At 37.6% G+C, this 17,078-nt stretch overlaps 1 protein-coding gene across 1 annotated transcript; it reads right to left on the minus strand.

Moving 5' to 3' along the window:
• Positions 1–1,997: 1,997 nt before the first annotated feature.
• Positions 1,998–16,373, minus strand: LOC117404084 (lysophosphatidic acid receptor 3-like). The gene is made up of 3 exons (XM_034006771.3): positions 16,090–16,373; positions 13,728–14,484; positions 1,998–2,953 (listed from the first exon to the last, which is right to left on the minus strand). Exons 2-3 carry the CDS (start codon positions 14,461–14,463, stop codon positions 2,643–2,645), a joined length of 1,047 nt encoding a protein of 348 aa, XP_033862662.1. The 5' UTR covers positions 14,464–14,484; positions 16,090–16,373; the 3' UTR covers positions 1,998–2,642.
• Between the last annotated feature and the right edge of the window lie 705 nt (positions 16,374–17,078).

Consider the following 17,078-nt stretch of genomic DNA (forward strand, 5'->3'; position numbering starts at 1 on the left):
TTATTACACCTGAAAATCACCCTCTTTCTCTGCATTCACTGCAGTGGCCTTTATAGCGGTGCCTTGGAGCTCTTGCCAATGCTCTAGAGGATGGAAGCTGGGCCTTGGACTCATTAGTTTTGTAACAAAATTTAAAAAATATACTGATTTTTGCTAAGGATTTCTTCAGCCTGGAACAAGCAAGTTCAAGTCTACCTTATATCAGGTGTGCATGCAGACTCTAACATGTACGAGAATTTACCTTAAAGCCTAAGCAAAATCTATTTCTACCCATTTCCACCAATCACAGTTTTATTTTCCAAATAAAATACAAGAATAAGAAAGACAAGACAAGGAAGTAACGGTATCCGTGTTTCTTCCAGGAATGGTATCTTTATTGTGCTGATCTACTCTGGGTTCAGTGTCAATCCCACAACGCCCTCAAACATGCCCTGGAAGGACCTTAAGGGCTGTTAGGGGGTAGGGAGCAGTTCAGCCCACCTTGGCTGTTTTTAGTTTTTTTTTTAACTGACGTCCCCAGTGCCACTTTGAAAATCTTGACAGCAATTCTTAAAGCTAAGGGGTCCATTTATGCAAGCAGAGGCACCTTACCAAACACACTCATTTATTTCTATAGAAATGACCATTCTGAAATTCAGTCACTTAGTGAAGTACAAAACTCTAAAGAAATAATGACAATGTATTGTTCATTCAATAGTAATAAAATATAAGCACCAAAAATTCAAAATCCCCCCCCCCAAAAAAAAACTACAAAAAAGAATTGCTTAATAAGTGGCTTAATCGTTGACAATGAAATTCAGTGTCAAAATTTTAACAGAGCCCTGTATCAAATAAAACTCACCTGTTGGCACCGATTCCTCCTGAGCACGGATAAGAGATTAAAGACAGCAGAACAATCCCAGTTAAGTAGAAAGATATAGTGTAGGATTCGGTACAAAACAGCAGGCAGCAGAAGAAAGTCATGTGTTCTGTTGAAAACCCTACAACCTTCATTTCAACATTTACTTTGGACACAAAATAACATTATAAAAAGTCAATTATTCCTTTTTTTCCCCCAATGGCTGACAATTGTAGGTTACTTACAATATATCTGATAAAAAAAAGAAAAAAAGAAAAAAAGTTCCTAATATTTAATTTGATTAGTTGCATTAACTGAAAAATAGAACTCTTGATAACCAATAACACATATTTTATATGTCTTTTGGTATTAAATACATGTTTTGTTTTTTTTACTGTACTTAATGTATTATGCATTGTTTTTGCAACTGCATCTTGTAAAGCGCTTTGTGATGGTGGTCCACTATGAAAGGCGCTATATAAAATAAAGATTGATTGATTGATTGATCTATTGCATTATTAACCATCACTGGAATGATTATTATTTTAACATCAATAATCTTTTATACACAATGAATAGAAAGTTAATTGTATGTGCTGTTATTAATTAAAGGTTACTTGCAGTATATCAAAATAATTAACAGATTCGAAGAAAAAAAAAACTGTCACAATTGAAACAAATAATAAAAGCACTTCATTTGAAGTTAAATATATATATGTATATTGTAACAAGGCAGGGGAGGGGTTAATATCCTCCCTGCCAAAAACGTGTATTGTTTAGTAATTTATTTAATGGTTAATTATCACCTGCACCTGGCTGTCATTGTAAATTAGAGCCAGGTGAAGGGTATTTAAAGAGAAAAGGTAGTTCCTTCAGGGCTGCTGCGCGTGTGCGCATCAATGAAAAAGGTACAGTGTGTGCTTTTTCTGTGTGTTTTTCAGCCGGTAAACAGCTTAGCTTATTAGAGTAGGTTCCGCTGTTTGTTTAGTTAGTGCTCATTTATAGGGGCAAACGAACGACCGTGAGTGAGGCCGTGTTACATATATATATATATATATACACACACACACACACAGACTTTTCTAAATTGTATACTACAGCAAGGCAAATAGTTTGTCTATTTTTTTTTTTCAAAGCCATTCAAATGTAGGAACATGTATACTATCTCAATGATTTATTAGACTACAGTGTCAAAAATCAGCACCACACACAATTGCTCTTAAATCTATATAGAAAAATCTAAGATGAAACAATGCGTTGAGCTTTTTATACTAAAAAATAAAATAAAAAGCTTTAGGGGTTCAATTTCACATATGTTTTCTAATAAACATAAATACAGGAAGTCTGAATCGCTGATTGGCTGTTAATTGTAATGAACTAGGAAGAAACTGGCTTGGAACTTGTAGGGGCATGCAGTGACATTGTAGTCACCATTACCTTCAGGTATTTTTTGTGGCCCAACAGCTGTGCACCCAATGTGCCAATGAAACCTGCATTTAAAAGTACATCAGTTTCACCCAAATCATGACTCAAACATCCCTCCCCACACAATAATATAGTACAGTCAGAAGCACCACCAGGGGGCTGGCTAGCTGCAGTAAACACCACTCAGGCTGTCCTCTGGGCACTGTGCTTGAGCAATCATGCACAATCCATGGTTTTCAATTTCCACTTGCAGTTTTGAGAATGCCCGACACCTCCTGCTTTTCTAAAGACAGTTGATATTGAATAAGCCAGCACTTCTTGATGTCTAGGATCCTTTGCTATCCAGCAACAAATAAGGTCCTGAGTCCCGGTACTGCATTCACGCCTTGACCTCCTTGTGAAAAGAAATCGAACTTTCCTCAGTATTACGACTGGGCTCAATGCTGCAGCTCAGCGCTCTGGAGCTGGTTCTGGAAATCCTTCCTCTGTTTCTCCCACAGCTGATCATGTTCCGGAAGGTGTTGCGCATCTCTTCGTCCTTGTAGGAGTAAATGATGGGATTGATGATGGAGTTCAGCATGGCCAGCTGCAGGAACCACTGCTTCACATCCAGCAACCCACAGCTGGAGCAGTGTAGACCGTCAAGCAGGAGAACAACCAGCCCAGGAGTCCAACAGATTACAAAAACACCTAGAGGAGACATCATCATAATATTACTATTAATAATAATAATAATAATAATAATAATAATAATAATAATAATAATAATAGGGTGTAAAATCTGCCGTAACATGTTAACCACGCCCTTGCTCTCATTTTATAGATCCGAAGTCCACATTCTAATATGACATAGTAGAACCTCTTTTATAGAGCCGAATTCCACATTCTAATATGATATAGTAGAACCTCTTTGATAGACACAAATTCCACATTCTAATATGACATAGTAGAACCTATTTTATAGATCCAAATTCCACATTGTAATATGATATAGTAGAACCTCTTATCAGCACAAAGAAATCGTTCGTACAAACGGGCAGTGGGATAAAGTGGAGTTTATGCCCATTAGGGTAACTGGTGGAAAATGTTGAGGGACTAATTAAACTGAATGACTCTATCCTAATGAAATGCAAGCCAACAGCAGCAGTAGAAACCAACATCCATATCATAATTCTGTGAGGTGTATAACATTTCTAGCAGTTTGTATTTCTTATTCAATGGGTTATCTGATTCTTTGATGAAAGTAACAAAAACAAAACTTGACAGGGCATTTTTCTTACGGTACAGATTACAATCAGTACTCTGAACATATCACTAATGTGAACAGGTTCTGTTACCAACTGGTTTGTATTAGTCTACTGTATTACTCCTACAGTTACATACAGGAGTTCATGTTTTGTAGTTATTTCGTAATTACATTTTCTAGTTGTGAAGACTTTAACATGGTCACAGATTCATAATGAATTTGTATCTATTAGCATTCAAAGAAATGTGTGGCCAGTATTGTAAGGTGTAACCCTGACCCCTTTACAGTGCAATAACAGCAATGTGTCCTCACACGCTACAGTACATGGTCTGTCATGTGGGTTCAGTATAAACTTGGGATGTTACAATCTAAAGCCTGTGTTTTATACATATTTTTTTATGTTAAAAGGGAACAAAAAAACAACAAAGAATACTACTGTATTATAACCTGCAGTGCTCCTACACACACCAACCCCTAACAGGACATTCAAAACACCCGCAGCACAAAACACCACAAAAGAAGAAATGTAGTACAAAACACACCCAGCATTGTTTAATGTGAGTAAAACCCTCACAAAGTGTACAAAGGGCAGCTTCTTGGAAACACACCAGCTCAGGTTAAATACACCCGCATTTAATAATTCTGTACATTGTCTGCATTCACTAACTGCACATTGTTTAACTGCCAGTATAGTTAGCAGACACTCCTCCAAGGTATCAGACTGGCCTGTTGTGTTGCTCTTGGAACAGCTTGCCTTCTGCACATGGTACCTGTTCTTGGCATGCTGAATACAACGTGTTATGTCTCAATATATTTTCACACAAATAAAATAATTTACTGTAAATGGTGTTTTTGTCAATTTGGAATTCTAGGCAGAGCTACGATTACAAGAACATTAACAATGAAAAGAATCATCAGTTTAAGTTTTTAGTTTATTTTTCTAGTTTTACTATGTTATTTAATTTGAAGTCAACTGACTGTGGGCCCTAGCCACATCTCTGTAAGAGCTGTTTTCAAGACACAAAGTCATTTTCTAATAAACATTCTCTGAGGTTAAACAGTGCTTTGAAAATGTCTTCATTTGGTGAAGAGGGTCTTGTGTTTTAAAGAAACAACAAGCCCAATGAGCAAATAGTGTTTTCACATTCTGTATGGTTGGCATCCTAGAGTTTCTTTACATGTACAGAACTTCAAAACACCGAATCAGAATTCTAAGGCGTACTGAGTACATTGAAGAAAGCTCTAGCAGAAAATTTTTTTTACTTAAAGGTACTTGCATAGCAGTTTGATCCATTCCTGGTTTTACTAGGAGTTTATTAAGACACACCTGCACTTGTTATATCTACACTGGGGCTAATCAGGCTAATTTTAAAACCTGGAATGGGTGAAACTGCTATGCAATAGGAGTCTTATTACCACCCCTGCATCCGATTTGAAAGCTACATGTTTAAAGTCTGTCAGGTATTCAGGCACAATATTATAGCTCTGTCTGTGTGGAAACAAGTTGAGACAAAAACCAAGTGCTCAGTTCAGTTATTGCAGCGGTATCAATAACAGCAGGGATTTTCATGTAACAGCATGCCCAGTTTCCTGTTCCTCCAAGCTGCTTTTTGCTTTACCATGCCAATAACAACCAAAGAGTTTAAGACTCATTCACAATCTGCCTTTTTTACGATATGAGCAATGACAGAATGACTCCTGCAAAAGTCACTTCAGTGTGTGTCTGCAATGTTTATGTTCTATCTGCAGTAGCCAGTATGTACTGCAGGTGTATTGAATGTTCTGGTTAGATGTGTTCCTCTTTATTTTCTACCCTTGGGAATGTTGCCGGAGGGGGGAAAATGGTCTGTCTTCATGGACATGCTAAGCTATGATTAGGCTGTTATGTGACTGAGACAATTGTAATTGACCCCAATCTGCCATTGCCTGGTAGATAATTGAACGTAGTGCATTCAGAAGGTGTCCCGAGGGGTCTGCTTGGAACCTGATTGTGAGTGTGGAGTTCATTTTGAAATTCTGATCCTACTGTGTTCCTTCAATAACCACACAACACCATCAATTCATCAGTTCATTGCGAAATGTTTTTGACAAGCTTATCGCAGGAATATTTGAGGCATGTGTTTATGGAAGCTCAAGAGGCCTGATTACTTTTTGTAGTCATAATGGTTTGATGATTTGCACCTGGAGGTCTGACATATAAAAGCTGTTTTAAAAGTGAAACTAAATAACTAGCAATCAAAGTTAGCTGGAGTTCTCCTGTTCCGGTTGGAGGGCCTCAGAGCTTTGCCCCATGGCAACATACTGAATTTAATTCACTTGTTTAAATAATGCAAAACAGAAAAACACACCACAAAATTAAGTTAACTACAGAAATGAGTTTCTATAACTACTATATATGATAACGCATGGATGTGTTATTAAGTCATTGGTTATTAATGGCAAGAAAATAACTAAACTGTGAAGATAAAATCAGCTTAAAGTCACAGGCTTTATACAACCTCTATATTGCATCTGACAGTAAATGTGAACACATTCTGTTCTGTCAACAACAAACTGACTGAAATATTTAAAGAACATTTTTAGGGGAAACCCATTACAATATACAATATTACAATATACAGCGTTTCCTGTCACAACTCAAAACATCATCGTCATTCGTGCGACAGCTGTCCATTCTTAAAGCGATACACACACACATGTAATTTCTGGAGAATAAATAGGCCTATGTGAAAAAAAAAAAACTCCTTTCACTTAGCACCCGTCACATTGGCTGTATAAACAGTGCCCTTGAGTGAAATATAACAAAGATACCTGTACTGTGGTTTATAATGTACCAGAATAGCCAGCTCCTCCATAATATCCCTATCTGTTGGCACAAAAGAAGTTTCATTTAACAAAGGCCTTCATTCTTCCAAATTTCTGCACCACTCAAATATACACTCTGGGAGACTAATTAATGCTGCTATATTTTGGTAGAACCCCCTTTCAACTTCAACCAAAAAACTGTTTAAAATACTAACATAGTATTTAAAGCTTACTTATTTATTGTACTTTTTTTATTTGACATATGAAGCAAAGTTTGCACTGATGCATGTTCTGTGGTTCAGCACATTATTGATTTTTATAAATACTGTAAGATGTTGTGATTACAGTTCAATGCAGCAGAATACACTGTAATGTGTAACGTGCATGCCCATGCTAACAAAAAAAAAAACAACACATGGGATCAATGAGGCTGTGCAAGAGACCAAGTAAAAAGCAAGGATAAGAATTTCTTGCTCGCATAAACCTGCACAATCCCTGTGATTTCTGAGCCTTGCACATTTCTTGTGCTTGCGCATCAACTTATTTTACTAATACGGATAGTATTTATTAATTAAATAATTAGGTTAAAAGTGGTACCATTATACCCATTGCTCATGAGCTACCATTGTTTCTTAGTGCAGTACCATTGCATTGTCATTGTAAAGACACTGTATTACCAGTGAACATCATTTGATAAAGTCTCATTCAAGCATAATGCCTATTGTGCTACCCTAGAGAACCAGTGTGCATTGTCTGTGATCAGATTAGGTCACACAATCAACTGGAGGAAACCAAACATGCTTCACTTTGAACAAAATGGGAGTGTTTCAATACAGGAAACCTGTATACTGTACAGTAGTAAACAGATATGCTGAAGGACCATCTATTATCTTTGAGGTCTCCTTGGAGACTCTGGGTGCAGACCTTCGCAGTCCCTCACCTAGGGTTGCTACCTCTCGATAGTTTTTCAAGCTCATTTCTCAACAATGTGCAAACGGCATCCCTTTTTTGCTTTTTAAAAAAATGTTGAATTCAAATGGAACACTGGAATTTTCCAGATAATAACCACCGGGTTGGCATCTAACTGCATGTGTTTTCCTTACCCGTGCAGTTGCTGATCTAAGCCAAGGCGGCTACAGTACTATCTAAAAAGACCTGAGCCTGTTTCCATGAAAGCAGTCTGTGTTAAGAAGCCACTTGCCTTTCACCTCTGGAGACCTCTCAAATCTGGTTGAAATGGGTTTAACGGTCTCAACTTTGACCTCAGGGCAGTCACAAAGCCACCACACAAAGGTCAATGTGCCGCATATGCAGACAGTCTTAAAAACAAAACAAGGATTGGAAAAACACAGAGTCACGGTTGGAGCATTTGAGTCTCCAGTGCTCACTATATAACACCTCTGTAAGAAATACCCTTTATTAAGCTCATTTTATCCAGCTGGGCATGCTGTTTAAATGTTGGCAGTGCCTAATACCTCATATTTCAATGTATGTTATCCAAGGCTTCCCAGAGTGGTGACGTCTGCTGGTTTCAAATGGCCCGCAGAATAAAAAAACGCTTGTAAACCACTCCATGTATTCCACTACAGGACATGAGATTTTATACATTTCACTACCTAGTGGAAATTCAGACAGACCTAGATATAGTTTGCTAATGGTATAGACTTGTTTCATTTATAGGTATTTATTGCACTGGTATTGAGTAATTATTTATAAAAAAATATATATGTCATTAAAACTTGTTATAGTTTAAGCATGAAGATGTGAGGTAAGACATTTAAAACCTTTGTAAGGTTTAATATAAATTGTAATTGAAGTAATAAAAACAAAAAGGTAGGGAAAGAAAAGTGCTGCGACAAATTCTCTTTCCCTCAAACAGATGTAAGTAGTTGGCCATTACAGCAGGCTGGGAGTTTGCCATGTCTTCTCTGCTAATAATACACGCAGCAGCTCGCAGCCTGCAGCGAGGAGATCACGCAGCCTGTTTCCAGCATCCCGTCCATGGCAGTGCAGTCTTCTGAGGTCAGAGATATCATGCCGCCACCCGTATGCATTGTGCAAGATTGATTCTGAAGTCAAAAGACTACACAGAGTTCTTTAATTAAATGGTTTGTCCATCTTAGTTTGTTATGTAGATGTGGGAAAACCTTACACCAAGCACAGTGAAGATTTTCTTCTCTCCTATTTAAAGTTACAGGTTGCATTTTATAGAAATGAGGATCCGTTCCTTAGCACCCCCAGCACCCCCCCCCCCCCCCACCTTCCATTTGTCCAGCGCCTAAGGGACAGTTCCCATAGCGAAGTGTCGTGTGTAACAGGTTTGTTTGATGTTTGTGTAAAAACGTGACTACAAGTGTTATGCAAGGAAAGGTGTTGTTTATGCAAGGGTAAATTGCAGTTAGTCGTTTTGATATGTAAATTTACCAAACCACATGCTAGGAAGTCAGATAATCAGATTAGCACAGCATGTTAAACTCGGATGTCTCAGTTCCTTTAATCAATCAGCAGTTTCCAAACATAGTGCATGCTTCCTGAGCCAATCTCTCATTAAAACAGACTTAAGGTACACATTTTTGTCCAAAGTTCTAGTAACTTGCTATTCTTTTGTTATGTTCCAACAGTCTCCGTCGTTGGAATTTCAATGCATTCTTAGAATCTCGTATCTTATCAGTTTATCCGTCAATCTTCTGTAAAAGACCAACAGTGTACGAGCCTGAAAAAAGAATACATATATCTTATATTGCATTAAAACGTTCAAATTCCATGCTTTCCAACAGTAATAATTTTATGTGCCCCTTTAAATGGTAAAGAAGTGAAGAATCATTGAATCTCTGAGTATTCTGTGATTTTCCTGTGTTTAAGGCTTTTTGAATTCTTGTCTGGCCTGAAATACATCCATGTCTGAGAATCATGACCATAAACTGGTTTTTATGACTCAGAGAGCAGTTGTGACCTTGGGCGGATGACCCTTGTTAATGTATGAGCTGTTTCTACTTAAGCTGATTTTTATCATATGTGCAAACCACAATCAACCCAGCTAAAACTGCTTCTAAACCACAAACTTCAATTAAAGGTGGTGTGCTTTGGTGCTGCATCACGGGGCGCCTGATGGCTCGCCTCCAGTAAAAAGGGTCTGACTCTGTTCATTGGTGAAAGTAGGAGATTTCCACTCCCTCTAGGTGGAGTTCCACTCCCAGTGGGCAGTAATAAGTATATTAATGCTTGTAAAAGGTATTTCATTGTTCGAATACCACCTGTCAAGACCTGTAGGTTTACCTATAGCTTTGTTGCTCAAGATTCCACCTGCTGAGACTTGTAAGTTTGCTTAGAGTATTGTTGTGATTGCATCCTGTACTGTCTTTGGATTTGCTTTGTTCCTGAATAACACACTTATTCAGGAAGTTACCTGAAGAAGACTGACATTATTTTTAAGAAGAAATGGAACCGTACACCTTTAACAAGGAAAAGTTCCACTAAACAATGATGTCAGAGAGAGAGAGAGAAAGAGAGAGAGAGAGAGAGAGAGAGAGAGAGAGAGGGAGAGAGAGAGAGGCGCCAAGCAGCTTCTCTGAATAAATCCACACCACGATGGCCTGAAATGCTTTACATGAGGCCGGCCTCAAGAGAGCATTCTCACACAGCGCCTTCTGTGATGGGCACCTGTCTTTCTCAGCAGACCTAATGGAAAACCACCACCTTTCAAACACTTAAATGTACACGGAACAAAAAACAACATTAAAATACAGAACTGTGAAACTACAAATCTAATCAAATTCTAACCACCGTAGGAAATGAAGTCAGTAGCATTGTTAACAGCAGAAATGAATTTCTTGATGCCCAATGTATCTTTTAAAATACTAATCCTATTGAAAGACTGCTTTAAGATTTAAAAGAGACAATGTCTCAAAGTGTTCCAAAGGACATCACTCTACTCTCTACCATTGCGAAGATATTAACACACTGCACTTTGTTCTAAAGACCTTGAGAAATCTGGCTCACTTTTCTAATAAGCATCAACAAAGTGTTAATAAAAGTGACCACATGGTACCAAAATACCAGCAAAGCCACTTTAAGACAATAATGAACAGTAATGTTATATATTGTTTTAAAGATCTACCAGTAGGCAGTCACAGGCTAGGTTTCCATGCAGTTTAGAAACTCCTGATTCTCTCTCTATTGTCATTTGTTTATTATTTAGCAGACACCTTTATCCAAGGCGACTTACAGAGACTAAGGTGTGTGAACTGTGCATCAGCTGCAGAGTCACTTACAACTACGTCTCACCCGAAAGACAGAGCACAAGGTTAAGTGACTTTCTCAGGGTCACACAATGAGTCAGTGGCTGAGGTGGGATTTGAACCGGGGACCTCCTGGTTACAAGCCCATTTCTTTAACCACTGGTCAGCACAGCCTCCTTGAGAATATGACGTAGCACACATCGCACACATTCCATGCGTGGCCAAAGCATGGCATGATTTAAAAGGGTGGGTAAATCGCCTTCTCATGCTAAAACATGTCAGAAAGCCATACTTTATATTCACGAAACTTCAGTAGTGAAGATCCCGTTTCTGATCTAACCTCACACAAGTTTCTACTATACCTGAAGGTTGTACCAAGCAATTCTTTATTAACAACGGAGATCTGCTGGAAGTAGCCCTGGCAAGCTTCTTTGACCAAATAGGAAAAAATAAGCATGAAGTACGAGGGGTTTAGACACCTCTTCATTCAGTATTTTCTTTGCATGCAACACCATTTATTAAATGTTTCAAATTATTACTATTTGACATAAAATGATAGTACTTTATAGTTTAGTATTTTTATAAGCAATGTTATAAAAAAATACTGAAGATACTACGTATTAAAAAAATGCAGCCCTCTGAAATAACTAAATACATAAATAAATACATAAATAAATAAATAAATAAATAAATAAATAAATAAGCAAAGCCCTCTGCTAAGCACAGAAAGATATTTTTTTCATCATCGGACAGTTATGTTTGGTCATCGGATAGCTGTTTGCTTTAAGCCTAGACTTTTCTGTCTCTTAACAGTAAAATGCAATTCATTGTACACTAGCCTTAAGTAGCATCTATCATGGGTACCTACCAAGGACAAAAAAAGGCATGTTTGTACCCCAAAATGTATTAAATTAGTATAGTTGGGAATTCTGGCCAAGTGGTCTTCTGTATTATTGCTGCGAGCGACCGACTGCACCAGGCTTGAGCGACCATCTATACAGGTAAAGTAAAATCTCTTAAACTTTCAATTCAGTGAGCAAGATTTGTTTTTGAAGAACAAAAACATGAAAAAGAAAAAAAAAACTGTTTGTTCCACTAATTTGTTTATTTATTATTATAGAATATTACGCAGTGGGAAATGAGGGTGAGTAGGGTAGCCTTTACTACCAGTGTTTTGAAAATGTACTGTACTTAAGATTTTGACTGGATCATTTTTTTTATCATTAACCTAAAGTGCTCTGACTTCTGTAAGGATCAGAACTGCTGAAGCTACAGTTCTGTAGGAAAACTTGTTATATATGTACATGTATAATAGGTTTATAATAAATAGATATATGCAGTCAAAAATTTTTTAGCAAATAATACATAGATAGTACACAGCGCTTTCTTATGGAATGCTGGTATTTGTAGGGCCCTATAAAATCTGTTTTATTATTTTGAATTTTTTGGATTTATTTTTTCCATTTTTTTCTCTGAATTCTGTGATTCCGTCCATGTTGTTTGTTTTTTTGTATTGGGGTTTTGTGTTGTCTTGGTTTTTTTTGTGTTGTGTCCTTTGCTTTTTTTTATTAAACTTGTTTGTGTCCAAGTGAGGCAGACTGCACTTGCAGTGCTTCAACCCAAACTAAAAGCCTTGTGGAAACCCAGTTTAAGAAAGCTGCACGAGAGGCCAAATTAGAACGCAGACAGACACTTTTAAATATGCCCTCCCGTATTTAATGAGGTTGTTTGCATTTAGAAAGGAGAATTTCTCTCCCTAAAAGAAAACTACATGGAAACCCAAATTCCCGGAAAGGTACTACCAAAATAATGTGAAAAAAGGTGAGACTTATTTGTATTTTTCAATGGCAACCGCTCCATTGAGAATAGGACAATTGTTAATGGCCCTTTATTATGTTTATTTACTGTGTATTCTGCGCTGGAACTTTATAATGTGACTTTTGAGTTCTGATAATAATATGCCCACAGCAACACACAATAAAAGTGTATGTGCCACATAAACACATAGCACCAACTGACTTACTAGCTGTTCAGACAACCTTGAACCTTCCTTTCAAAATGATACATGCACAGTACCACAGTCATCAATTTTAAAACCACCTCAATATAGTGTTTCAGCATTTAGGGGTCTTTTCAGTAGCCGCTGAAAAAGGACCCTAGTTATTAAGTGTGGTGTAAAAGGGGAAAACCGGCACTGACTCAGTGGGATTTGAGTCAGCTGCATTAGGGATCTGCACCCTGTCTGAGTCAAGGTAACAAGCTGCGAGAGAATGATTGATCCTGTGAGATTCTCAGGCAGCTAGTGGGCTTGATAAAAAGGAACCTCTGCCAATAGGGACTGTTCATTGTTACTAGTGATTCACGCAATATTTCTACAGTAAATACAGTACCGGTGTTGTTCAAACTATAAACAACTTCTCAGTCTAACTTCCGTTTCTGTCTCTCCCTTTTGATACAGTATATGAACTGAAGAAAAGCTGCACTGGCACTTTATAACAGACATCTTATTCAGCATTCGTTTTATAACTAAATAAATATTAGGCCTATTACGTGGTTATCTTTCCTAATGTATTTACTTTTTTTGCTGCGAGAGGAGCTGCATCTTTCTCCGGGAGACGAGACACTTCAGCTTTGCTTCAGCCCCACTCCGCCGAACCTGGGGCGAGCCCATTCCCTCTTCCCCTCTCACGACCCGCTCTCCCTCTCGCACTTGGTTTGCTTGTCTGTCGCTTCGAACTGAACTGACCGCTGTTTAGCTAGGCTATTTTTAGTTTAAAAACAGCTAATTAAAATGATCTACGACTGGGAATGTTACCTTTTTTTTAAATAGCGTTGATTACATGGTGCTTATGCATGGTTAATTCATTACATTTTTACTTCACTATATGGGCATTATAGAGAGTGAGTTATTTTATTTTGTATTTGTCAGATGTGTGTTGTTATGTGTCCCGCGGCACCCCCCAACCCCTCCCCCGTTTATAACGCTCTTCGGTTACAACACTCATATTGTGTGTTCCCCGAGACCTGCGTTATAGCGAGGGAGCACTGTATACAAAAAACTGGACATAACCAATATTGAATGACATACTCTGAAAATGTAAATATTACAGTGTAAAGTACAACTTTAAGCCCCCCCCCACCTTCATAAAAAATGTAAATAATTGGTCCAGCTCACCTAGAACTGTCATCACCGTCTTTATGAGCTTCATAGGGGTTCTCTTGCGACTTATAGAGCCTTTGGTGTGAGGCGACAGGACGATAATTTTCTTCTTCACATATATATAGATCCTCATGTACACGACCACCATGATAAAAAAGACCAAAAGGTTGGAGACCGACCAGAAAACCAGGTAACTGCGACTATAAATGGGTGCCAGTATCGAGCAGTCGTTAAGGCTACAGATGCAGTTCCACCCCAAACTGGGCACCGCGCCCATGAAAATGGAAACTGCCCACACCATGATAATTAAGACAGTCACTCTGCGTTTTGTGAGGTTGCTGTGCACCGTCATTTTCATTACGGAAATGTAACGTTCCAGAGCAATGACCAGCAGGTTTGCCAAGGAGGCTGAGAGGCTTGTGTCCAGTAGACCCTGCCGCAGAAACCAGCGGTGCACGGTGAGTGTTTTGGAGACGGGCCCCGTGTTGAACATAAGGTACACATAGGCTATTCCGGCAAAAAAGTCTGACGCCGCTAAATTAGCAAGTAGGTAATAGTAGGGAAAGTGGAATCGCTTGTTGGTGATCACTGCCGCTATGACCATTGCATTTGACAGGAAAATAAAGAAGCAGAATATCGAACCAAAAACCAGAATAATGATGAGTCTGGCCCCCGACCAATCATCTTCAGTCTTGCTGTTGCTGTGGTTGTAGAAGAATTCCATCTTCTCTTCATAGTGACACTCGTTCATGATGGCTGCCTTTTAGCTTTCCTGTGGAGTAAGATGATCCAGACAAGACAATACAATGTTATTGCTCAAACTGCACACAGAATATCAGTAGGCCAAATTATTGTTACGTATCTGTTAAAAGATATTGATACCATTTTATATTAACAATTGTTGTAAAATTAAACAGTGTCATGAACTAGACAATGGCACATTAAGGTGACATATGCAGAACTATTATGATTTTTTTTTTTGTTAAATGTATGCTTTTCACTACTCTGTAGATGTGACCTAACTTAGCCACATTCACCACATTAGAGGCAGTGATCATTGTGCAATAATCGCAAAAGCCCTTCTAAATGAGGGTAAACTTCTCACATGGATTCAGTGCTATCCTGGCCCTAATCCTTATTGACTATGTCATGGATGGTATTTCTATTTATTTTTGGTATATTAAACACAAATGTGTGGTTGGCATAGTTTCAGGACACACTGTTTCAAAACATACATAATGTACAAAATATGGCACATACATTCTGCATGCAAGCTTGTTCTAAATGGTTTGGAGCACAATGTGTAATCACTTACAGCACCCACACATGATTTGTATGCATTATTAAAAGTACATAGCATTTCTAAATACCCTTCAGGAAATGTGGTTAACAACATCTATTACAAGTACCTAATATGTATGTTTTTATTAAAATTAGCATCAACAGTTATATATTAGTAAGGTGACCATATGGCTCCGTGTTCAGCAGGACAGTTTGGGATAGATAGTTCAGGCTTTTCAACTCACAACCCAATGCATTCTGGTAAGCGTAGTCCTGCTTCTCTTAAAGGAAAGAATGGTACCTGAGACAGGTAAAACGTACCAGAATGCATTGGGTTGTGAGTTGAAAAGCCTTAACTATCCCAAACTGTCTCGCTGAACACAGAGAAATATGGTCACCTTATATATTTGCTGACAGAAAGATTATTGGTATTAGTATTGGTGAACTATTGAATTCATACTAATAAAACTAATACGTTTTAGCACGGTAAATTACAGTACTGTATGGTAAACCACAAAGAAGTATGTTACACAATGGTAAGGCATTCATAAATGCATACAATACCCTATCCATGGGGGGAAAAAAAGCATAGTACACGTTGCTAATGTACTATGATAGATTTGTTGAGATTGCTTAAACCATAAATGACAACGGGTTATGATGTCATATTAACAAAAAAACGAGTCTCTGGCAGGTTCCGAATTGAATGAAACAGGAACGCAAAATTGAACACCTTTACCTGCGCCACCCTGTTAAATATGCATTTCGCTCGAAATACCGCGTTAATTTTTAAAAGTAGTAAGTCATTTGTTCTAAACCCCTTAATACAAAATAAAACACAAATAAACACAAGAAGCAGCAGTTTGTCGATTCACTGAGGTTAAAATGTAAGATTTGAACAGCTTGGAAAGGCGTACTTGGTAACTAAACATGCAATTTAACAGCCGTTATGCTGGCTTAGTTTCCTTTTTAAAAAATCTAAACAAACAGTTCAATAAAATCTACATTTATTATATTAAAATTAGAAAAAGGTAAACATTGTCTATGTAAGTCAATTTTTAACACAAACACAATCGAAAAAGTCGTCTTTACCTACCGATAGTCTAAATTCCTTTAAATGTATTGTGCCCGACTTCTGTTTATTTATAGGATCTATATGGATCAATGGTTCCCCGATTCAGCTTTATAAAATAAGACATTCAACTCTCCAGCCTTCTGCCTGTCTCTTACACAGTACGTCGAACTCTTGGCTTAGTTCCATTTCTCTGAAGCAAAGAGGTAGCTCTTTCTTTGTCAACTCTGTAAGGAAGGAGGCAGAGAAGAAAAATAACTTTGGCAAGACAACGCCAGCGTGGGCGCAGTCGTACTGTATGTCAGGCTACGTTAACATTACTCTTAAAACAGCCTATTTTGTATGCAGTGTTGCACGTCATAATAATACCTCTAGAAAAAAATGTGTCTTGCGAAGTGAGAATAATTTTTTTTTTTAGTATTCAGTATTAGTGTCAGAGTTCCTGTTTTTTCCAATTGCAAACACACAATTAGCATTGTGAAATGTTCAATATATAATGAATTCATGCAGGTAGATCATTCATCCAAGTAGCATTGAAACCCAACTTTAAATAATACGAAGCACGTCATGTTAAATCATATTACAGTAGATTTTAGTTAATTACATAGCCCGTGTGCCTAAAGCTTTTGTGCAATTATCAGCAGCATATACAGTCAATTACAGGTACATTTAATTGTATACCTGATAATTATATACAATTATGAATACCTTTTTTTTAATGAAAATGTACATATCTGTTCCTCATAATTGTATATTCTGGTTAAATGCATTGTGTTATTGCTCAAACTGGAATCTACTGCATGTTGTATAATTCTTAAACCTATAAATTAATCCAATTGGCACGCCGTGGCTAAATTGTAATAAGCTAGAAAACAATAATGACACCCCCTCATAAGCAAAATAACATTCATGTGGTTTTTGGTTTTTTTCTATAAATTTTTTCTGTTCTTCATTTTCCAGATTGTATATTCACTGACTGGCACAACACAGTGGTCTAGTCCTAAATCTCAATC

Source organism: Acipenser ruthenus, unplaced genomic scaffold, assembly GCF_902713425.1.
Source record: "Acipenser ruthenus unplaced genomic scaffold, fAciRut3.2 maternal haplotype, whole genome shotgun sequence".
NCBI lineage: Eukaryota > Metazoa > Chordata > Actinopteri > Acipenseriformes > Acipenseridae > Acipenser > Acipenser ruthenus.